The 26404-nt window shown below is 36.5% G+C and overlaps 1 protein-coding gene across 1 annotated transcript in view; it reads left to right on the top strand.

Moving 5' to 3' along the window:
- Window positions 1-26404, top strand: part of ELMO1 (engulfment and cell motility 1) — a 1021083-nt gene that overhangs the window by 930634 nt on the left and 64045 nt on the right. Inside the window, exon 20 of the mRNA XM_053714416.1 lies at window positions 14904-15011. Coding sequence (XP_053570391.1) covers window positions 14904-15011 — 108 coding nt within the window. The remainder of the gene's footprint in view (window positions 1-14903; window positions 15012-26404) is intronic.

The raw sequence follows: 26404 nt of genomic DNA, 5'->3' as shown, positions 1-26404 counted from the left end.
CTGTAATGGCGCGGCAGCATCCAATGGTATTGTAGCGTGGGGCCACATACCCCTGGTCCGCCAATCACGTGAGACCTAAAAAAGTACACGCCCTGATGTCTATAAATTGTGCAAATTCCCATGGATAGTACTATCCGTCTGTAGCGATCGCAACAATTTATCAGAGCTACCACTATCACATTATTATTAAGAAAAAATTATTCATAAGCAGACATTATTCATAGGAAAAAAATTATTATTATTATGAGAAATTCTTCATAAGACAAAAAATTCTTCATAAGACAAAAAATTGTACATGAGAAAAAAAATTGTATATGAGAAAAAAGTGCAAACATCACCGATATTCCTCACTCCACCATTTGGACATATCTGATATTAATTTCAAATATATAATCAAAGCCCAAAAGTGTCTATATTGCATTAAATTAACTACCATAGTCGCTCAAATAGAGCCAAAACCATATCTCCCATTGCTTAATGGCTTATAGTTTGACCTAAAACTCTTCTTGACCATCACCATATGTAAAAGCATAAAAAACGGGTCACCGCCCATCTTCAACCCCACATCAAACAAACAGCAAGCCAGTGTCAAACAAAACCACAAACAGATTACCCCCTGTGAGAACAAAGAACAAATAACAAACAACAATAATAGAATATAAAGTGTTCAGAAGACACCAAAAACCAAACCCACAGGGGCAATAATTATTAAATTAATCATGGGGAAGACCCCCTTACTTTTGAGAAAAACCGTCCCACAACGCCTACCTATATTATCTAAATCAGAACCGAAAAAACAAAACAAAAAATAGAACAAAAATTGCCCAGGTTCGCTGAAGGCCAGAAATTCTGTTAACCCTAGTTTATTAACAATAGTTTAAGATGGATAGGAGATATGTGATTCAATGCCCACCCAGTCACGACCCCTAGAGAACTCAACATAACGATTTGCTGACCGAGAAACTCTACAAGGTTTAAAACTAAACAAACAACAAAAAAACAACAAATAAAAAATAAAAACAACAGTAACCTATTGTAATTGTAATATCTAGTGTGGAAATATACCCATTAATGATGAATTACCAACTGAGGAAACACTAGCAGTATATATGCTGACTTTATAGAAATGTAGTGACATACTAGAAATGTGATGTAAGCAGAATCTGAATCGGAAGGGATCGTGGACTCTCGCCAATGTATATGAATCGAGGACTCTCATTGCTAAAGATAGCAAAATGGACTCTCATCAATGGACTCCCATCACAGGAAGCACTGCCACCCTGTGTGAACATTGAGGCCTCTTGGTTGTAATGTCCCCAATTCGAACATCCATCTGGCTTCTTTCTTTAGGAGAATTGTCGCCCTGTCGCCTCCTCTATTCAACTTTGGTACATGGTCGATGATCCGAAACCTCATGTCTGTGACTGTATGTCCAGCTTCAAAAAAGTGGCGAGCAACCGGTTGGTCGGATTTCCCGTTGTTGATAGCAGATCTAATGCTGGACCGATGGTTTGCCATTCGAGTCCTAGCATCATCTGTCGTCTTGCCGGTATAGTATTTGTCACATGGACAGTTCAGAAGATATACGATGTGTGTGGTGGTACAAGTAACCACATGTTTGATTTTATATCTCTTTCTGCGATCTGGGTGTTGAAAAAATGTCCCAGCGATCATCGCATTACATGTGACACAACCTAGACATTTATAGCATCCAGCTTTCTTGCTGAGCCAGGTAGTGTGTATGGCTTCAGTGATGTCTGTCTTCACTAACAGATCTCTAAGGCTTCGTCCCCTTCTGTAGCCTATCCGTGGCTTTTGCCATTTAGTAAAGGGTAACTTCGGGTCTGCTTCCAATAGCTTCCATTCCTCCTTTAAAGATTGAGTGATGCGATACTTGTCTGGTGTGTAAGTAGTAACAAAAGTCATTTGAGGTGACTTCAGATTGTCAGTGGTCTTACTCCTTGTGGGCATCATGGCCAACGTGCGCATTTCAGTAAGCACCTTTTGGCTATATCCTCTTTCTTTAAACCTTTGTGTCATTTCTTCAAGCTGCATTGTACATCTCTCATTTTCAGTGTTGTTTCTGATCACTCGTTGGTATTGTGCTTTTGGGATGTTCTTGATTAAACTTGGTTGGTGGCAGCTGCGAGCATGTAGGATTGAATTCCGATCGGTTGTCTTCCTAAACAGAGTGGTACCCAGCTTGGTGTCATTCTTGAAGACTCGAACATCTAGATAATCTACGGCTTCATTGCTCGTGGTGTAACTAAATCTGATGGTACTGTCAATCCCATTGATGGTCTGAATCCATGTGTCCAGTGTGTTCGCACCATCTTCCCATATCAGGAACAAGTCATCGATATAGCGACAATAATATTTTATTTCAGATTTCTCAAATATCTTCAATTGATTGATCTCATAATCAGCCATGAAGAGTGAATATATATATATATACACACACACACACACACACACATATATATATATATATATATATATATATACACACACATATATATATATATATATATATATATATATATATATATACACACACACACATATATATATATATATATATACACACACATATATATATATATATATATATATATATATACACACACACACATATATATATATATATATATATATATATATATATATATATATACACACACACACACACATATATATATATATATATATATATATATATATATATATACACACACATATATATATATATATATATATATATATATATATATATATATATATATATATATATATATACACACACACATATATATACCAAATGTTGCACAGGTCCAGCACTCATTGCTTATAATCACAACGTCCGCGGTGCACTCCATCTTTGAGGATGGGGGTGACCGCAAAAACTTTCACATATTAAAGGAGTATTTTGAAAACTGAGAGCGCATCCTTGGTTGATATTGGGATATATATATATATATATATACACACACACACACACACACACACATATATATATATATATATACACACACACATATATATATATATATATGTATATATATATACACACACACACACACACACATATATATATATATATATATATATATATATATATATATATATACACACACACACACACACACATATATATATATATATATATATATATATATATATATATATATATATATATATATACACACACACACATATATACCAAATGTTGCACAGGTCCAGCACTCATTGCTTATAATCACAACGTCCGCGGTGCACTCCATCTTTGAGGATGGGGGTGACCGCAAAAACTTTCACATATTAAAGGAGTATTTTGAAAACGGAGAGCGCATCCTTGGTTGATATTGGGGTATATATATATATATACATACATACATACATATATATATATATATATATATTGTATATATTCATTAATATCTATTAACTTTTTGTCACTACTATCTGTTATGTATTTACTTGGAAGGTTTTCTTACATTAATTAAATAGTATCAAAAAATACTATTTTCCGTTACATTCTGGTTATAATGTAAATATATAAATAATGATTTAGATGAAACACGATGAGTAGTGCAATATATCATAGTTTAAAATTGAAATTTATTTTTAAAATTGCATATTTGTCCTTTAATAAATATTTCTATAAGGTCTGTGCATGATGTACAAGTCACAATACACTACTGAACTGAGAAAAACATGTTCAACTGTGCTTTAAATATACATGTATCTGGGCTATTTGGAGCATAAAATATACACCACAGTGAATTCTTTCTATAACTTACATGCATGGGCGGTTTATAAAAAACAGTATTTTCCAAGCTGTCTATTCTGTGTTTATTTCTTACCACAATTTTTGTATTTCTTCAGTAAATCTCAGGAATGACATATTTGTTCTTCATAAATATAGTAATAAAAATGAAATACTCTGCAAACAGAACTGCGTATAAACATACTTTCTGGTGTTATTTCATAATTATGCAGGTTCCATTTTTCCTTGGCAATTTCCCTTATTTGCCCAAACGTTTTACGTTCTCCCTGGCTCCCTTATTTATCTGCTCGTAGAATCATTTTATTTCCCTTATTTTTTGCAACATGTAAAATCTTCATTTCAGAATGTAATATTGTACTCTTGTACTCTTATTTACTTAAAGGGACAGTCTACACCAGAATTTGTATTGTTTAAAAAGATAGACAATCCCTTTATTACCCATTCCCTAGTTTTGCATAACCAAGACACTTATATAAATACACTTTTTACCTCTGTGATTACCTTGTATCTAAGCCTCTGCAAACTGCCCCCTTATTTCAGTTCTTTTGACAGACATAAATTTTAGCCAATCAGAGCTGGCTCACTGGAACTTAACACCCTCTAGTGGTGAAAAACTGTAAAAATGCCCTGAGAGAAGAGGCAGCCTTTAAGGGCTTCGAAATTAGCATATGAACCTCCTACGTTTAGCATAAGAATACCAAGAGAACAAAGCAAAATTGGTGATTAAAGTAAATTGGAAAATTGTTTAAAATTATATTCTCTATCTGAATCATGAAAGTTTATTTTGGTCTAGACTGTCCCTTTAATAATGTCTTTACTCCCACTGTGCCCTAAATGGGAGATAGAATTCACAGATTTGCAGAAAGTTGTTGAATGTATTAAAATAGACTGTGTAAATAAAGAAATGTTTCAATTTCCTATGTGAAATGTGTTGATTCTTAAAGGGTCAGTATACACCAATTTTCATATAGCTGCATATAATAGACACTACTATAAAAAAAAAAATATGCTCAGATACCGATATAAAAGTCTAGAATAAAACCTTTCAAAAACAGACTTAGAAGCTCTTAGTTTAGCACTGTTGATGAGATTAGACTGGGACACCGATTGAAAGGGGCTGGGAAAGCATGAAAGACAGACGCCCCCCCTTCCCTGCATATGAAAAGACCCATTACACAACCAGGAGTCTGTAGACATCAGTATATATCTAAAACTTCAGGGCTTCGTTAGGAGTCTTATATAAGCACAATGTTATTTAAAAATAAGCAGAATTATATGTTGTTACAAAACACTCCCAGATGGGCTATATAAATGGATCATCTACAAATCATTTCTGCAAAGAAAAATCTAGTGTACAATGTCCCTTTTAAGTGTCCCTAATTTTATACAAAAAAGTAGACAACCCTACTAACTGGTGATTAAGTCCCTAAGTGGACAATCACTCCTGCTGTTGCTCCATTTATTGTATGGTCCCTGAGTTGTGCTATGTTGTAATATTAATATAATTTGGTAAAAGTAAATTTAAAGTACAATGCATCTTTTCTATTGCTATTGATCACTATTATAATAAGCCTGTTAGTCTACCGAACACTGCCTTATTTTCCAAATGCAAGGGGAGTCACTGAGCCTTGCTTCGCCCAAAATACCCTTTTTATATATTTTTATATATATTAGTAAAAAAATGTTTTCATTCTATTACTGATCTGAAAAATTAAAAGAACATTGCTGTTCCTAAGCCTAACTAGGTATGCTTTACAAAAAGGATACATATAGAACAAAGTACATTTGATAATAGAAGTAAATTGAAAAGTAGCTTAAAATTGCATGCTCTATCTGATCTATGAAAGTTTGTCATTTTGACTTTAATGTTACTTTAAAAATGCTGAAATATAATATTCAAACATTAAAAAAAAATTACCTTTATGTCTCATTAAAGGGCCATAATACCCAAATATTTAAACACTTGAAAGTGATGCAGCATAGCTGTAAAAAGCTGATTAGAAAATATCACCTGAACATCTCTATGTAAAAAAGAAAGATATTTTACTTCAAAAGTTCCTCAGTAGCCACCTCCCATTGTAAAGGATTTCTAAGCAGCATTTTAGTGTCTCTGTCCCGGGACATCTTAGGGAATGAGCATCGTGAACTCTCATATTATTTCACCAATCAGGTAAAGCAAGTTTACTGTGAAATCTCATGAGAGATAAGTCAAATCTCATGAGATCACAGTAAGAGTTCATTACCTCAGCACTGCTGATGCTGATTGGCTGCTGTTCATTTCTTCATTTTTTTTTTATTTTTACCTGCAGCTGAGAGCAGGTGAAGTATAACTTTTTACACAGAACTTACTCTGCTGAGCTGAGGAGATTGTGAGGTAAAATATCTTCCTTTTTTATATAGAGATGCTCAGGTGATATTTTCCTGTCAGGTTTTTACAGTTATACTGCATCAGTTTCAAGTGATTTAGCATATGAGTATTATGTCCCTTTAAGTAATGAACAAACCTGGATTTCCTGTTGGTTCCAATATCAGCTTAAAGGGATAGTAAACCCACATTTTTTCTTTCGGGATTCAGACAGAGCATGCAATTTTAAGCAACTTTCTAATTTCCTCCTATTATCATTTTTTCTTCGTTCTCTTGCTATCTTTATTTGAAAAGGTAGGAATGAAAGCTTTTTTTTTTGTTCAGTACCCTGGATAGGGCTTGCTGATTGGTGCCTGCATTTAGCCATCCAATCAGCAAGCGCAACACAGGTTCTCAACCTAAAATGGGCTGGCTCCAAAGCTTTTATCCTTCTTTTTCAAATAAAGATAACAAAAGAACAAAGAGAAATTGATAATAGAAGTGAATTAGAAAGCTGCTTAAAATTGCATGCTCTATCCAAATCTTGAAAGAAAAAAAATTGGGTTTAGTATCCCTTTAACATGCAAGCAAAAATATTTACATATCCACATTAGAGCATTTTATTATTGCTTGTTAATGTCCCTTTAAAAAAAATGAGTGAACAAACTTTTAGCTGTCAATTGTGCACGCATATGCTGTTTTATAACTCATCAGCTAATTACAATTTTTGTTGGTAATACTTTAAAAAGTGTTTATCACTCATTTATAACAAATTACGATTTATAAAACTATGTAAGGGAGCCAGATAGACTATTATAATCTGGTTAACTAGGTTTGAAGAAAATCTTTGAAAAGAAATGTTTAGACAGAATACACTTTATTCAAGTTTATGAAATCGGACAGCAATGTTTTACAAACATTAAACATGGCAAAAAGTGTGACTGTCTATTCTCCTCTTATCTGATGACCTGGAAATTCTCTCCATTGCTCATTCATCTACCAGGTAATGCAGTAACTTTTCAGTGCTGGATCACAACACAGGCTTGTTGATTTGCCGGACTGAGTCCATCTGTTCACTGCTCATAAATCAAATAACCAGTCCTGGGTACAATCTTGTCTAGATCTAATCATTTATTCTGATTTAAATTCAAAATCCACTATCTGCATCAATGACTGGAACGCTATTTATTCAGGCATGGGTGGAATCAAGCTAATTTTTCATAGATGCCTTGGTGTCCTTGAACAAGATAAATAAAATATTCCTATTTTTTATTTTTTTGTATTTTACCATATCTGTGCACAGTGATCTGTGTATAAATGCTCATCAAATGTTTCATCTTACGCTTGTAGAATTGTTTTCCTTTCAGTTTGATCAATAGATATGGGCTCTAACAAATCATATCCTACATTCCATGCTTTGCTATATCTTTGATAAAACTGTGATGTGCTAAATGTGCTAAGACATATACAATAGTGCTAGTCATACCCTAGCATACTTCCCAACATTTTCTGGATGCTATTATGGTCTCGAAAGCTTAGCACTAGACAGGGACACTTGTGGGTGGAATCACATGTTTTTTGTGGTTTGTGATGTGAAGGGGCAGAGTCACGGGGGTTTTGTTGGAGTTGTAATGAGAAGAGGCAGATTCACAGGAGTTCTGTGGGTGGGGTTGTAAAGAAAAGGGAGAGAGTTATGAGTGTTCTGTGGGCAGGGTTTTGATTGGAAGGGGCAGATTTATGGGAGTTCTTTGGGTAGGGTTGTAAAGAAAAGAGGAAGAGTCTTGGGAATACTGTGGGCGGGATTTAAATGGGAATTGGCAAATTCTTAAGACTTCTGTTGGTCAAGCACCATTAGCTATATTAAAACACCAGCTCACATCAAGCAGATTTCCTGATTTAATCTACAAAAAGGACAAAATATTAATAAAGAAAAAGGAAAGCTCCAAAAATAAGGCTCTGGTGTGTGGGATAAAAATAAGATTTATTTATACAATAAGACCATAAAATGAATAACACTCTCTTCCAGAGAAAAATATATGCTCTTATATCACAATTTACCACTGGGGTACAGTTTACCCTTGCAAAGACAGCTGTGTATGTAATATTACAAAAATGTGTATTAAAACATAATTAATCTGATAATAAAAAACCTAATATTGAACCTAACGTATAATAGTGTCCAAAGGTTCATAAGATATCTTTGTTGTGTAGGATAAATCTTCTTATGTGGACCAATTTCCAAGGTGAATAGTGCAAAATCAGAATAACCTAAAAAAAATTAACATAGTGCACTCCGTTATAATAAAATTAAACCTATTACATTTTATTTTTTAATAAATATTTCTGTACTATTACATACACAACTGTCTTTGCAAGGTTAAACTATACCCCTGTGGTCTTATTGTATAAATAAATCTTATTTAAATCCCACACACCAGAGCCTTATTTATTTTCACTTTCCTTTTTCTTTGTTAATATTCAGTTCTGTGGGTGGAGTTTTCTAATGAAAAGAGGAAGAGACATGAGTGTTCTTGGGCGGGGTTTTGATGTAAAGGGGAAGAGTCGTGAGTGTTCTGTGGGCAGGGTTTGTTATCTGAAGGGGCAGAGTTACAGGTGTTCTGTGGTCAGGGTTGTGATTTATTCTTTTCTTTTTTTCTTTTTTTGTATCTCTTTTATTGACTAAGGTGTACATATTGAACATTAAAAATATAAGATATTTTGTAATACAGAAAAGAGAAATTAACAAAAGGAAAATATAACTTTGGTTCAAATCTCAGAAAAGGGGAAAATAAATATATATATCTAAAACATGAAAAAAGAAGAAAAGAGCGCACAACAGGACTCTAAGTGCAGTTTTATTTATTACAAGCAAAATTAAACAACTGTAGTACCAATCCCTTTTGTAGAACTACTCACAAAAGTTACCCTCAAACATATGAGGTATGTGTAAGCATTCACTGTCCCAAACAGCGTAATCCCTGGAGAGTGTGTAAACGTCCGTGGAGAAGTTTCCCACTTGGCTTAATCAGCTGGGCGCTTGTCGGGGCTGTTTGTCTCCATCTCTTAGAAACCAGAGTCACAACAGTCTGGATTTGCGTAAAGATGTCAATGACGTAAAGGGGGCGTGACATAAATATATATATATATAAACATTTATAACAAAACACACATTCTAATAATGTTTGAGAATTTTCAAAAGGCTTTAAAGTTTGTGCCTGGATATCTAAAGGTTGTAATTAAATGTAAGACTCCCATTTGTCTAATTGTATTTTCTGACCATAGTTGTACATCATATTGTTCTAAGAACATTTGATAATTTCCATCTAAAGGGGAGAAGAGTCCACGGCTTCATTCATTACTATTGGGAATTAAGAACCTGGCCACCAGGAGGAGACAAAGACACCCCAGCCAAAGGATTAAATACCTCCCCTACTTCCCTCATCCCCCAGTCATTCTTTGCCTTTCATCAGGGAACTTTCCTACCGCAGGATAAGAAGGCTAAGCCTAAAGGATCTACTTTTCGTCCCTTTCATGCGGACAAGGCCCAGCGCCAGCAACCCGCCGCAAAAAGCGGACAAATCCAAGGGATCTTGGAAGCCGGCTCAATCTTGGAACAAGTCTAAGCAGAGCAAGAAGCCCGCCGAGACAAAATCGGCATGAAGGGGCGGCCCCTGACCGGTCTCTACATCATGTAGGGGGCAGATTATCTCTATTCTCAGACGCATGGTTGCAGGACATTCAGGACCCTTGGGTTCTAGAAGTGGTCTCCCAGGGTTACAGGATAGGGTTCAGATCCCATCCGCCCGAGGGCAGATTCCTCCTGTCAAACCTGTCTTCAAGACCAGAGAAAAGAGAGTCCTTTCTAGAGTGTGTGAGAGATCTCGCCTCTCTCGGGGTTATCGTACCAGTACCCATAGCAGAAAGGGGTCTAGGGTACTATTCCAACCTTTTTGTGGTTCCAAAGAACCACAAAAAACCTAAAGTGTTTAAACAAGTTTCTGAGTGTTCCATCGTTCAAAATGGAAATGATCAGATCTATTCTGCCCCTAGTTCAAAAAGGACAGTTCATGACGACTATAGACTTGAAGGACACTTACCTTCATGTGCCAGTCCACAGGGACCACTTCAGGTTCCTAAGATTTGAATTTCTGGACCAACACTTTTGTTTGTTTGTGGCGCTTTCTTTTGGTCTGGCGACGGCCCCGAGAGTCTTCACGGAGGTTCTGAGGGCGCTGCTTGCAGTGGCCAGATCCAGGGGCATTGTGGTGGCACCTTACCTTGACAACATCCTGGTTCAGGCGCTGCCACTCAGCCTTGCAGAGGATCATTTGAGGGCTCTTCTTCTGCTCCAATCTCACGGTTGGAAGATCAACTCAGGAAAGAGTTCCCTGGTTCCCAGCAACAGGGTGGAGTTCCTGGGCACAATAATAGACTCTATGTCCATGAAGATATTTCTCACAGATCAGCAGCGCAGGAAGCTTGCGTTCACCTGTCTTGCCCTTCAGTCCTCCTCAAACCCATCGGTGGCTCAATGTATGGAGGTAATAGGGCTCATGGTGTCAAGCATAGATGTCATCCCATTGCCAGGTTCACCTCAGACCTCTTCAATTGTGCATGTTGAGACAGTGGAACGGCGAACATTCAGATCTATCACAGCTGATATCCATGGATGCTTGGACTCGGAACTCCCTCTCTTGGTGGATTTGTCCGGAGCAGCTGTCTATGGGGACATCCTTCTTGAGACCGTCCTGGGAGATTGTGACCACAGATGCCAGTCTGTCAGGATGGGGAGCTGTGTGGGGTGCCAGGATGGTACAAGGAAAGTGGTCCAGGGGGGAGTCTCTCCTTTCGATCAACATCCTACAACTACGAGCAATCTACAATGCTCTGAAGGCTTAGCCTTCTCTGGGGTCGGTCAGTTTCATCAGATTCCAGACCGACAACATTACCTCAGTGGCTTACATCAACCATCAGTGGGGTACGAGGAGCTCCCTTGTGATGAGGGAGGTGTCTCGGATTCTGGAGTGGGCGGAGTCCCATGACTGCTCGCTCTCAGTGATTCACATTCCGGGTGTGGACAACTGGGAAGCGGAGTTTCTCAGCAGACAGTCCTTCCATCCGGGGGAATGGTCTCTTCACCCCACAGTGTTTGCGGAGATTTGTCACAGATGGGGAACACCGGAGTTAGCTCTCATGGTGTCCAGACTCAATTGCAAACTACCTTGATACGGGTCGAGGTCCAGGGATCCCCAGGCAGAGCTGATAGATGCGTTAGTGGTTCCTTGGGGATTCAGCCTAGCTTACATTTTTCCTCCGTTACTAAACGAATGTGTTTATATCCGAATGTTAGAACGAATGTTATTGTAGAAATTCGATTTACATAATAGAATGTTGATAAGAACGAATATTCTTAAAAATTCGATTTTCGAATGTTATTTACAGTTTTCGAATGTCACATTCGAATTCGAATGTGACATTTGAATATCACATTTGAATTCGAATATTACACACCCAGATGCATAAAAAAAAAAAAAAAAAAAAGTGCGTGTGTGTGTGTGGGGGGGGGGGGGTTATTTCTGTTTTTTAAAGAAAAGTTGTTTTTTTTTTGTTCTGTTTTTAAAAAAAAGACTTTTAGATGCAACAAACAAAAAATTACTTTAATTTTCCCTTAAGCACTTAGAACGAGGATTCCTTTACTTGTATGTGTGAAAGCAATTAGCATACTTTTTTCAATAATTATGTAGCAACCATATGAATTTACAATTCCTATTATTTAAAATCCACTGGGTCAAATTTAAATAAAACACAGTTTAACAAAAAAAAAATCTTCAATTATTTATTTCAATTTCGTATGTACTTTAAAGGCAGAATGCATTCTCTTTGGGACATCTTTTAACAAGCTTTGCAGTATTTTGCACATTTGCTTATTCCACTAGTTTTGATTTAATAACTAAATGTACTGAGCCAAATTATATTGGATAGGAGTGAAATTTTACAGTTATATAATGCATTGAAAATTATCATTAACACTGGAAATTCAAATGAGAAAATAAGTCCTTACTTTTTTTTTTTTTCTTTAATTTTGATATGAAAAGGAACAAAGCTGTAGTGCATTAAAGGGACAGTCTAGTCCAAAATAAATGTTCATGATTCAGATAGAGAATGTAATTTTAAACAATTTTCCAATTTACTTTGATCACCAATTTTGCTTTGTTCTCTTGGTATTCTTAGTTGAAAGCTAAACCTTGGAGGTTCATTTGCAAATTTTTAAGCCCTTAAAGGGACACTATACCCAAACATTTTCTTTCATGATTAAGTTAGAGAATATAATTTTAAACAACATTCCAATTTACTTCTGTTACCTAATTTGCTTTATTCTTTAGATATACTTTAATGAAGAAATAGCAATGCACACAGCGAACCAATCACAGGAGGCATCTGTGTGCAGCTACCAATCAGCAGCTACTAAGCATATCTAGATATGCTTTTCAGCAAAGAATATCAAGAGAATGAAGCAAAATAGATAATAGAAGTAAATTAGAAAGTTGTTTATAATTGTATGCTCTTTCTAAATCATGAAAGAAAAAATTTGGGTTTCATGTCCCTTTTAAAGGCCGCCTTTCCTCTCAGGGCATTTTGACAGTTGTTCACCACTAGAGGGTGTTATTTCATGTGTGTCATATAACTAACACTGTGCTCACGTACGTGGAGTTCCAGTGAGCCAGCTCTGATTGGCTAAAATGGATGTCTGTCAAAAGAACTGAAATAAGGGGGCAGTTTGCAGAGGCTTAGATACAAGATAATCACAGAGGTAAAAAGTATATTATTATAACTGTGTTGGTTATGCAAAACTAGGGAATGGATAATAAAGGAATTATCTATCTTTTTAAACAACAAAAATTCTGGTGTAGACTGTCCCTTTAATACGTAACACAGATATTAAAGGGACAGTGAAGTCAAAATAAATTAAACCTAAATTAATTGGATAGAGCATGACATTTTAAACAACTTTACAATTTACTTCTATTATCAATTTTACTTAGTTCTCTTTGTATCCTTTGTAAGGATTAATCCTAGGTGAGCTCAATGCCTGCAACAATGTTTATATAGCAATGTTATACATAGTTGCAAACACTGCTGCCATAGACTGCTATAGATATGTACACGCTCCTCAGATCCTTTAAGCCTACCTAGGTTTTGTGTTCAACAAAGAATACTAAGAGAACCAAGCACATTTTTATAATTAGAAGTAAATTGGAAAGTTGTTTAAAATTACATGCTCTATATGAATTCTGAAAGTTTAATTTTGACTTTACTGTCCCTTTAGACGGAAATGTAATTGTAAATCAAAAAATACATATTTGTATAGTGCACCTCATAATAAAGTTTGCAATATGTTTGTGTTTAATTCATTTCTAGTTTTTTAAACTATAGAAATAAATTATTAGCCCTCATATCACTCCTTCATTTGTTAAAGGGACACTGAACCCAATTTTTTTCTTTTGTGATTGAGATAGAGCATGCAATTGTAAGCAACTTTCTAATTTACTCCTATTATCAGTTTCTTCATTCTCTTGCTATCTTTATTTGAAAAAGAAGGCATCTAAGCTTTTTTTCTTGGTTCAGAACTCTGGACAGCAGTTTCTGATTGGTGGATGAATTTATCCACCAATCAGCATGGACAACCTAGGTTGTTCACCAGAAATGGGCCGGCATCTAAACTTACATTCTTGCATTTCAAATAAAGATACCAAGAGAATAAACAAAATTTGTTAATAGGAGTAAATTAGAAAGTTGCTTAAAATTTCATGCTTTATCTGAATCACGAAAGAAAAAATTTGGGTTCAGTGTCCCTTTAAGTATTATTATTGATAAACTCCTTAAATGAAATTAAAGGAGAATAAAAGGGCAAAAAACAAAATGCTCTAATGTGGTAAAGAATTGTATTATTACACTTTTAGTTGCATATAACATTGACTTTAATTCCTGCAAAGGAGTTAAACCTATAGTTAGTCAGCTTCATAGCATCAATGCACTAATGGGGGTTAATTTATCATTGTGCGGACGGACATGATCCGCTATAGCGAACCATGTCTGCCGCACATCGATAAATGCCGACAGCATACGCTGACGGCATTTATCATTGCACCAGCAGTTCTTGTGAACTGCTGGTGCAGTAGTGCCCCCTGCAGATTCGCGGCTAATCGGCCATTAGCAGGGGGTGTCAATTAACCCAATCATATTCGATCAGGTTGATTTCTGTCCACCGCCTCAGAGCAGGCGGACAGGTTATGGAGCAGGCTTAGACCGCTGCTTTATAACTTGTGTTTCTGGCGAGCCTGAAGGCTCGACAGAAACATGGGGCATCAAGCTCCGTTCGTAACTTGATAAATAGACCCCATGGACTCTAGTTGAACACATCTGGTGAGCCAATAACAAGAGGGATATGTATGTAGCCACCCACCATCTAGTTGCCAGTAGGGCATTGTTGCTCCGGAGTCTATCTACATATGCTTTTCAACAAAGGATGCCAAAAGAATTAAACACATTTGATGACCGAAGTAATTTGAAAAGTCTCTTAAAACTGCATGATCTATCGGAATTTGTTTAATTTTTACTTTCATATCCTTTTTAAATGAAGCACACTAGGCAGCTGCCTAATTTCTATAATTAATTATACTTTATGTATCACCCAGTTAGCCTAAAAATAAACTATTCTATTATTGTACAATTGGAAAATATTATTTACAATACTTTTTGTTTTTTCACCAGATAAGTTTTGGTATTGTCGGCTATCTCCAAATCACAAGGTGTTACACTATGGAGACGTGGAAGAGAGTCCACAGGGAGAAATACCCCATGACTCTTTACAAGACAAACGTAAGTCCTGTTGTCCCCAGCTGATTTAGGTTATATGCGGAACAAATAGAATCAAATTAATCATTGCTTTCTGACATTAAAACATAAATTGAAGAATACTGCTGAAAGGGAGATAGCAACTGAGAACAACATATTTAACTTTTTGTATATTTGATTAAAACTATAAGTGTTTTTGTAGAGTAAAAATATAAATCTAAGCTTTAGAATACAGAAAAAAATCACAATGTAGGGTTACATGAACAGAGAGGGCTTAGAAAAATATTACTTATTGTTCATTTGAATTGCATGATAAAATTTGCTTAATTTAACAAACACTAGGATTTACCATCACTAAAAATAAAGTGGAGATTAAGTGATCAGTTATAAAAAAAAAAGGTGCTAAACTCACCCTGATGTGACGTTTGCACCTCTAAACCAATAGCCGCGTGTGTCATCTGACAGTGTTCTGTATGCTTTTGGTTTAGAGTTGCAAGCGTCACCTCATTGGTAGAAAAGCGGTGTGCCGTGGCCAGCTGGAGCCGCTGAGTTTAGCGATGTGTGGCGGCACATTCAGGGTGAGTTTAGCACCCTTTTTTTAAAGATCTCATCACTTAAAGGGATACTAAACCCACATTTTTTCTTTCTTGATTCAGCACCCTGAATAGTGTTCAACACCCTGGACAGCGCTTGCTTATTGGTGGCTACATTTAGCCACCAATAAGCAAGCATAACCCAGGGTCTGAACCAAAAATGGGCCGGCTCCTATGCTTTTTATTCCTGCGTTTTAAATAAAGATAGCAAGAAAATGAAGAAAATAGGAGTAAATTTGGGTTTAGTGCCCTTTAAACTCCACTTTATTTTTAGTGATGGTAAATCCTAGCGTTTGTTAAACACTTGGATTTACCATAAATTTAAAGATGTTTATGAAAGAGCATTTTTTTGCATGTAGAAAATGTTAGAGAAAAAACATAATTTATGTAAGAACTTACCTGATAAATTAATTTCTTTCATATTAGCAAGAGTCCATGAGCTAGTGACATATGGGATATACATTGCTACCAGGAGGGGCAAAGTTTCCCAAACCTCAAAATGCCTATAAATGCACCCCACACCACACCCACAATTCAGTTTAACGAATAGCCAAGAAGTGGGGTGATAAGAAAGGAGCGAAAGCATCAAACATGGAATTGGAATAATTGTGCTTTATACAAAAAAATCATAACCACCACAAAAAAGGGTGGGCCTCATGGACTCTTGCAAATATGAAAGAAATGAATTTATCAGGTAAGTTCTTACATAAATTATGTTTTCTTTCATGTAATTAGCAAGAGTCCATGAGCTAGTGACGTATGGGATAGCAGATACCCAAGATGTGGAACTTCCACGCAAGAGTCACTAGAGAGGGAGGGATAAAATAAAGACAGCCAATTCCGCTGAAAAAATAATCCACAACCCAAATCAAAAAGTTTTAATCTTATAATGAAAAAAACTGAAATTATAAGCAGAAGAATCAAACTGAAACAGCTGCCTGAAGTACTTTTCTACCAAAAACTGCTTCAGAAGAAGAGAAAACATCAAAATGGTAGAATTTAGTAAAAGTATGCAAAGAAGACCAAGTTGCTGCTTTGCAAATCTGATCAACAGAAGCTTCATTCCTAAAAGCCCAGGAAGTAGAAACTGACCTAGTAGAATGAGCCATAATCCTTTGAGGCGGGGATTTACCCGACTCTACATAAGCATGATGAATCAAAGACTTTAACCAAGACGCCAAAGAAATGGCAGAAGCCTTCTGACCTTTCCTAGAACCAGAAAAGATAACAAATAGACTAGAAGTCTTTCTGAAATCTTTAGTAGCTTCAACATAATATTTCAAAGCTCTTACTACATCCAAAGAATGTAAAGATCTCTCAAGAGAATTCTTAGTATTAGAAAACAATGAAGGGACAACAATTTCTCTACTAATGTTGTTAGAATTCACAACTTTAGGTAAAAAATTAAATGAAGTCCGCAACACCGCCTTATCCTGATGAAAAATCAGAAAAGGAGATTCACAAGAAAGAGCTCAGAAACTCTTCTAGCAGAAGAGATGGCCAACAGGAACAAAACTTTCCAAGAAAGTAATTTAATATCCAGAGAATGCATAGGTTCAAATGGAGGAGCCTGTAAAGCCCTCAGAACCAAATTGAGACTCCAAGGAGGAGAGATTGACTTAATGACAGGCTTTATACGAACCAAAGCCTGTACAAAACAATGAATATCAGGATGATTAGCAATCTTTTTGTGAAAAAGAACCGAAAGAGCAGAGATTTGTCCTTTCAAGGAACTTGCAGACAAACCCTTATCCAAACCATCTTGAAGAAATTGTAAAATTCTAGGAATTCTAAAAGAATGCCAAGAGAATTTATGTGAAGAACACCAAGAAATGTAAGTCTTCTAGACTCGGTAATAGATCTTTCTAGACACAGATTTACGAGCCTGTAACATAGTATTAATCACTGAGTCAGAGAAACCTCTATGACTAAGTATTAAGCGTTCAATCTCCATATCTTCAAATTTAATGATTTGAGATCCTGATGGAAAAATGGGCCTTGAGACAGAAGGTCTGGCCTTAACGGAAGTGTCCAAGGTTGGCAACTTGCCATCCGAACGAGATCCGCATACCAAAACCTGTGTGGCCATGCTGGAGCCACCAGCAGTACAAACAAACGCTCCATTAGGATTTTGAAAATCACTCTTGGAAGAAGAACTAAAGTGAAAAAAACTGGCGCCAAGTATGACGCCCACATTTTTGGCGCCAAGTAAAACGCCCACATATTTTGGCGCCAAGAATGACGCCCATATTTTTTGGCGCCAAAAAAACTACACATAGGTCAAAAAAATGACGCAATTACGTGAATACTTCCGGCGCCAACTATGACGCCGGAAATTATGAAATTTTTTGCGCCAAAAAAGTCTCGCGCCAAGAATGACGCAATAAATAGAATCATTTTCTGCACCCGTGAGCCTAACAGCCCGCAATTTTTGAAAAAAAGTCAATTGAAAGTTTTAAGGTAAGAAAAAATAAAATTTATATGCATTTTCCCAAAAAACTGAAACTGACAGTCTGAATGAAGGAATACTGGTTATCCTGAATCATGGCAAATATAAGTTTAAACACATATATTTAGAACTTTACATATAAAGTGCCCAACCATAGCTTTGAGTGTCATAAATAGAAATAAAACTTACTTACCCTAAGACACTCATCTACATATAGTAGATAGCCAAACCAGTACTGAAACGAGAATCAGTAGAGGTAATGGTATATAAGAGTATATCGTCGATCTGAAAAGGGAGGTAGGAGAAGAAATCTCTACGACCGATAACAGAGAACCTATGAAATAGATCCCCTAGAGGAAGACCATGGTATTCTCATCACATCCCTCTGACATTCACTGCACTCTGAGAGGAAAACCGGGCTTCAGCCTGCTGCAAAGTTCATATCAACGTAGAATCTAGCACAAACTTACTTCACCACCTCCATGGGAGGCAAAGTTTGTAAAACTGAATTGTGGGTGTGGTGAGGGGTGTATTTATAGGCATTTTGAGGTTTGGGAAACTTTGCCCCTCCTGGTAGGAATGTATATCCCATACGTCACTAGCTCATGGACTCTTGCTAATTACATGAAAGAAACAGTTTTATTTAAACTTAAAAGTTGTATCTTAATAAATCAATTATTAAAAAAAAAAATTAAAGAAAAGAAAATACATCAAGGACTATTATGTACTGTTTAAAGTAAAATACGTAATTATATGTCTGTTTTAGAGAAATGCATTTTGTTCTACACTGTGCTATTAACATAAAGCTTTTTAGTTTCATTATTTGTCAAAAATATTTTGATGGATTGTGTTTTAAATAAAGAGAATATGTGCGTAAATAAGAAGCACAAAATGTATTCAAATTGCAATCTTTAGCTGAAATGAGTCAATTGCGTGGGTTATGAAAATGCATTTACAGTGTTTTAACAAATGGACTGTACGACGACCAAAACCAGGCAAACGGTGGCTTGTCCTCAAATGTTCCAAAATACCGTACCTTTTTCAGGACAGTTTAAAAAAAAAAATTACACGTTTCTTTCATGTAATTAGCAAGAGTCCATGAGCTAGTGACGTATGGGATATACATTCCTACCAGGAGGGGCAAAGTTTCCCAAACCTTAAAATGCCTATAAATACACCCCTCACCACACCCACAATTCAGTTTTACAAACTTTGCCTCCTATGGAGGTGGTGAAGTAAGTTTGTGCTAGATTCTACGTTGATATGCGCTCCGCAGCAGGTTGGAGCCCGGTTTTCCTCTCAGCGTGCAGTGAATGTCAGAGGGATGTGAGGAGAGTATTGCCTATTTTGAATGCAGTGATCTCCTTCTACGGGGTCTATTTCATAGGTTCTCTGTTATCGGTCGTAGAGATTCATCTCTTACCTCCCTTTTCAGATCGACGATATACTCTTATTTATATACCATTACCTCTGCTGATTTTCGTTTCAGTACTGGTTTGGCTTTCTACAAACATGTAGATGAGTGTCCTGGGGTAAGTAAGTCTTATTTTTTGTGACACTCTAAGCTATGGTTGGGCACTTTGTTTATAAAGTTCTAAATATATGTATTCAAACATTTATTTGCCTTGACTCAGGATGTTCAACATTCCTTATTTTCAGACAGTCAGTTTCATATTTGGGATAATGCACTTGAATCAATTATTTTTCTTACCTTAAAAATTTGACTTTTTTTCCCTGTGGGCTGTTAGGCTCGCGGGGGCTGAAAATGCTTCATTTTATTGCGTCATTCTTGGCGCTGACTTTTTTGGCGCAAAAAATCTTTTCTGTTTCCGGCGTCATACGTGTCGCCGGAAGTTGCGTCATTTTTGACGTTCTTTTGCGCCAAAGATGTCGGCGTTCCGGATGTGGCGTCATTTTTGGCGCCAAAAAGCATTTAGGCGCCAAATAATGTGGGCGTCTTATTTGGCGCTAAAAAATATGGGCATCGCTTTTGTCTCCACATTATTTAAGTCTCATTTTTTCTTTGCTTCTGGTTGCTAGAAGCTCGTTCATTGGCATTTTTTCCCATTCCTGAAACTGTCATTTAAGGAATTTGATCAATTTTGCTTTATGTGTTGTTTTTTCTCTTACATATTGCAAGATGTCTCACGTTGCATCTGAGTCAGAAGATACTTCAGGAAAATCGCTGTCTGGTGCTGGAACTACCAAAGCTAAGTGTATCTGCTGTAAACTTTTGGTAGCTATTCCTCCAGCTGTTGTTTGTATTAATTGTCATGACAAACTTGTTAATGCAGATAATATTTCCTTTAGTAATGTACCATTACCTGTTGCAGTTCCATCAACATCTAATGTTCAGAATGTTCCTGATAACATAAGAGATTTTGTTTCTGAATCCATCAAGAAGGCTATGTCTGTTATTCCTCCTTCTAGTAAACATAAAAAATCTTTTAAAACTTCTCTTTATACAGATGAATTTTTAAATGAACATCATCATTCTGATTCTGATGACTCTTCTGGTTCAGAGGATTCTGTCTCAGAGATTGATGCTGATAAATCTTCATATTTATTTAAAATGGAATTTATTTGTTCTTTACTTAAAGAAGTACTAATTGCTTTAGAAATTGAGGATTCTGGTCCTCTTGATACTAATTCTAAACGTTTAGATAAGGTCTTTAAATCTCCTGTGGTTATTCCAGAAGTTTTTCCTGTTCCTAGTGCTATTTCTGAAGTAATTTCCAGAGAATGGGATAAATTGTGTAATTCATTTACTCCTTCTAAACGTTTTAAGCAATTATATCCTGTGCCGTCTGACAGATTAGAATTTTGGGACAAAATCCCTAGAGTTGATGGGGCTATTTCTACCCTTGCTAAACGTACTACTATTCCTACGTCAGATGGTACTTCGTTTAAGGATCCTTTAGATAGGAAAATTGAATCCTTTCTAAGAAAAGCTTATCTGTGTTCAGGTAATCTTCTTCTTAGACCTGCTATATCATTGGCTGATGTTGCTGCAGCTTCAACTTTTTGGTTGGAAACTTTAGCGCAACAAGTAACAGATCATGATTCTCATAATATTATTATTCTTCTTCAACATGCTAATAATTTTATCTGTGATGCCATTTTTGATATTATCAGAGTTGATGTCAGGTTTATGTCTCTAGCTATTTTAGCTAGAAGAGCTTTATGGCTTAAAACTTGGAATGCTGATATGGCTTCTAAATCAACTCTACTTTCCATTTCTTTCCAGGGTAACAAATTATTTGGTTCTCAGTTGGATTCTATTATCTCAACTGTTACTGGTGGGAAAGGAACTTTTTTACCACAGGATAAAAAATCTAAGGGTAAAAACAGGGCTAATGATCGTTTTCGTTCCTTTCGTTTCATCAAAGAACAAAAGCCTGATCCTTCATCCTCAGGAGCAGTTTCAGTTTGGAAACCATCTCCAGTCTGGAATAAATCCAAGCCTTCTAGAAAAGCAAAGCCAGCTTCTAAGTCCACATGAAGGTGTGACCCTCATTCCAGCTCAGCTGGTAGGGGGCAGGTTACGTTTTTTCAAAGAAATTTGGATCAATTCTGTTCACAATCTTTGGATTCAGAACATTGTTTCAGAAGGGTACAGAATTGGTTTCAAGATGAGACCTCCTGCAAAGAGATTTTTTCTTTCCCGTGTCCCAGTAAATACAGTGAAAGCTCAAGCATTTCTGAATTGTGTTTCAGATCTAGAGTTGGCTGGAGTAATTATGCCAGTTCCAGTTCTGGAACAGGGGATGGGGTTTTATTCAAATCTCTTCATTGTACCAAAGAAGGAGAATTCCTTCAGACCAGTTCTGGATCTAAAAATATTGAATCGTTATGTAAGGATACCAACGTTCAAAATGGTAACTGTAAGGACTATCTTGCCTTTTGTTCAGCAAGGGCATTATATGTCCACAATAGATTTACAGGATGCATATCTGCATATTCTGATTCATCCAGATCATTATCAGTTTCTGAGATTCTCTTTTCTGGACAAGCATTACCAGTTTGTGGCTCTGCCGTTTGGCCTAGCTACAGCTCCAAGAATTTTTACAAAGGTTCTCGGTGCCCTTCTGTCTGTAATCAGAGAACAGGGTATTGTGGTATTTCCTTATTTGGACGATATCTTGGTACTTGCTCAGTCTTTACATTTAGCAGAATCTCATACGAATCGACTTGTGTTGTTTCTTCAAGATCATGGTTGGAGGATTAATTCACTAAAAAGTTCATTGATTCCTCAGACAAGGGTAACCTTTCTGGGTTTCCAGATAGATTCAGTGTCCATGACTCTGTCTTTGACAGACAAGAGACGTCTAAAATTGATTTCAGCTTGTCGAAACCTTCAGTCACAATCATTCCCTTCGGTAGCCTTATGCATGGAAATTCTAGGTCTTATGACTGCTGCATCGGACGCGATCCCCTTTGCTCGTTTTCACATGCGACCTCTTCAGCTCTGTATGCTGAATCAATGGTGCAGGGATTACACAAAGATATCTCAATTAATATCTTTAAAACCGATTGTACGACACTCTCTAACGTGGTGGACAGATCACCATCGTTTAATTCAGGGGGCTTCTTTTGTGCTTCCGACCTGGACAGTAATTTCAACAGATGCAAGTCTCACAGGTTGGAGAGCTGTGTGGGTATCTCTGACGGCACAAGGAGTTTGGGAATCTCAGGAGGTGAGATTACTGATCAATATTTTGGAACTCCGTGCAATTTTCAGAGCTCTTCAGTCTTGGCCTCTTCTGAAGAGAGAATCGTTCATTTGTTTTCAGACAGACAATGTCACAACTGTGGCATACATCAATCATCAAGGAGGGACTCACAGTCCTCTGGCTATGAAAGAAGTATCTCGAATTCTGGTTTGGGCGGAATCCAGCTCCTGTCTAATCTCTGCGGTTCATATCCCAGGTATAGACAATTGGAAAGCGGATTATCTCAGTCGCCAAACGTTGCATCCGGGCGAATGGTGTCTTCACCCAGAGGTATTTCTTCAGATTGTTCAAATGTGGGAGCTTCCAGAAATAGATCTGATGGCGTCTCATCTGTCCAGATCCCGGGATCCTCAGGCGGAAGCAGTGGATGCATTATCACTTCCTTGGAAGTATCATCCTGCCTATATCTTTCCGCCTCTAGTTCTTCTTCCAAGAGTAATCTCCAAGATTCTGAAGGAATGCTCGTTTGTTCTGCTGATAGCTCCGGCATGGCCTCACAGGTTTTGGTATGCGGATCTTGTCCGGATGGCCTCTTGCCATCCGTGGACTCTTCCGCTAAGACCAGACCTTCTGTCGCAAGGTCCTTTTTTCCATCAGGATCTCAAATCCTTAAATTTAAAGGTATGGAGATTGAACGCTTGATTCTTGGTCAAAGAGGTTTCTCTGACTCTGTGATTAATACTATGTTACAGGCTCATAAATCTGTATCCAGAGAGATATATTATAGAGTCTGGAAGACTTATATTTCTTGGTGTCTTTCTCATCATTTTTCTTGGCATTCTTTTAGAATTCCGAGAATTTTATAGTTTCTTCAGGATGGTTTAGATAAAGGTTTATCCGCAAGTTCTTTGAAAGGACAAATCTCTGCTCTTTCTGTTCTTTTTCACAGAAAGATTGCTAATCTTCCTGATATTCATTGTTTTGTACAAGCTTTGGTTCGTATAAAACCTGTCATTAAGTCAATTTCTCCTCCTTGGAGTTTGAATTTGGTTCTGGGGGCTCTTCAAGCTCCTCCGTTTGAACCTATGCATTCATTGGACATTAAATTACTTTCTTGGAAAGTGTTGTTCCTTTTGGCTATCTCTACTGCCAGAAGAGTCTCTGAATTATCTGCTCTTTCTTGTGAGTCTCCTTTTCTGATTTTTCATCAGTATAAGGCGGTGTTGCGAACTTCTTTTGAATTTTTACCTAAAGTTGTGAATTCCAACAACATTAGTAGAGAAATTGTGGTTCCTTCATTATGTCCTAATCCTAAGAATTCTAAGGATAAATCATTGCATTCTTTGGATGTTGTTAGAGCTTTGAAATATTATGTTGAAGCTACTAAGTCTTTCCGAAAGACTTCTAGTCTATTTGTTATCTTTTCCGGTTCTAGAAAAGGCCAGAAAGCTTCTGCCATTTCTTTGGCATCTTGTTTGAAATCTTTAATTCATCATGCCTATGTCGAGTCGGGTAAAACTCCGCCTCAAAGGATTACAGCTCATTCTACTAGGTCAGTTTCTACTTCCTGGGCATTTCGGAATGAAGCTTCGGTTGATCAGATTTGCAAAGCAGCAACTTGGTCCTCTTTTTATACTTTTACTAAATTCTACCATTTTGATGTATTTTCTTCTTCTGAAGCAGTTTTTGGTAGAAAAGTACTTCAGGCAGCGGTTTCAGTTTGAATCTTCTGTTTATGTTTTTCATTAAACTTTATTTTGGGTGTGGATTATTTTCAGCAGGAATTGGCTGTCTTTATTTTATCCCTCCCTCTCTAGTGACTCTTGCGTGGAAAGATCCACATCTTGGGTAGTCATTATCCCATACGTCACTAGCTCATGGACTCTTGCTAATTACATGAAAGAAAACATAATTTATGTAAGAACTTACCTGATAAATTCATTTCTTTCATATTAGCAAGAGTCCATGAGGCCCGCCCTTTTTTGTGGTGGTTATGATTTTTTTGTATAAAGCACAATTATTCCAATTCCTTATTTTATATGCTTTCGCACTTTTTTCTTATCACCCCACTTCTTGGCTATTCGTTAAACTGAATTGTGGGTGTGGTAAGGGGTGTATTTATAGGCATTTTAAGGTTTGGGAAACTTTGCCCCTCCTGGTAGGAATGTATATCCCATACGTCACTAGCTCATGGACTCTTGCTAATATGAAAGAAATGAATTTATCAGGTAAGTTCTTACATAAATTATGTTTTTTCTGAGGACATACTTTTCCCCCAGCAGGGACTGTTCTAATGTGTATCTAAGCAAGAATCTTTAGTCATAATTAATTTACTGCTCACGGAATTCCTGATTCCAGGAATGATTACAAATTTTTAAATAAAGATTAACGCCATTTTTTTAAATTTTTGCATCAGAATTTATTTACATAATTATAAAAGTTATGTATGCAAAATAAATCTTTTAAAACTATTTAAAACTGTAATTTTGTTAGGAAAATGTGCATTTTTAAATGCCTGGGACACACCCCAGGAAAAACCTGTTACATTTTATCATACTTCCTTTACTGTAGCCAATTATTGATGGGTATAAACAAACTCCTGTATATATCAACCAATCACTGTGCATCATTTAGGAATATCAGGGTTTTGCATTAAATGAAAAACAATCCAGCCTCTCTGGGAAGAAATGGAAACACTACAAGTTTTGAAGTTAAATTACAGAAAAACAGGACAAAAATAATAAATGTACATTGCATTTTTTAATTATGCACAAACATTTTTGTAAAGTGAAATTTTGAGTTTAATGTTCCTTTAATTGCACAACCAAATTTTCTTAAAACTAGAAAGTATCCTGTTCTAAACAAAGTACTTGGTAGAATATGCTTTAAATGCTGCATTTATCTCTATTATAAAAATATAGTTATGTTATGTTCACTGATTTTATTTTTTGAGAGCAGTCATATATGTATGAATATATATATATATATATTCATACATATATGTCTCTAAATATGTATATTTATGTATATCTATGTTTTTCTAACACCTGAGATCCATATTTGAATCCTTATAACTTTTGTGTGCAATATTTTTTTTTTATAATTTCTATAAGATAGTGTTATTATGAGTTTAACTATACTTTTTGTAATGCACTTTTTATGTGTTTTGTGCGACTTTTTCGTTTTGCGAAACAGTTAACCAGAGCTCTGAAGTTGCTGTAAATATTCTATTGTAAATTGTGCTCAATCGGTGTCGTTAACTTTCAACTCTCATTACCAGTGGTAAGCCCGAGCGCAAACACCCTGATACACCCTGTTACAGAAGCATTAGTTATTTTGTTGTGAAGAGCTTATTTCCCAGCAGCAATGCCTGAACCAGCAAGCCAGCGCCTAAGAAGGGCTCCAAGAAAACCGTAACAAGTTTCATTTCATAAAGAGTTAACTCTTTTTTTTCAGCTTTTAGAAACTATTGTCTAATCACCTCTGGAGCCAGACTGCTAATTGATAAGATGAACTTGTAAACTTGTTATCTTAAGTACTGTAATCCTATTGTGGCCTGTCAAAGGACAGTGCTCTCTATCTAAATGTTTGATGGGGGATTTTGTGCTTCCCCCCCTCTCCCCCTGGGAGTGCCCTGTGTGCATGTAACCTTAATAAAAAGCAGGCTGGGCATCCCAGTCCTGAGTTCTTGTTTTGACCCTC

The sequence above is a fragment of the Bombina bombina genome, chromosome 5 (genome assembly GCF_027579735.1).
Source record: "Bombina bombina isolate aBomBom1 chromosome 5, aBomBom1.pri, whole genome shotgun sequence".
Taxonomy (NCBI): Eukaryota; Metazoa; Chordata; class Amphibia; order Anura; family Bombinatoridae; genus Bombina; species Bombina bombina.
Note: the sequence above shows the minus strand (reverse complement) of the source record. Positions and strands in the feature narration are given on the sequence as shown.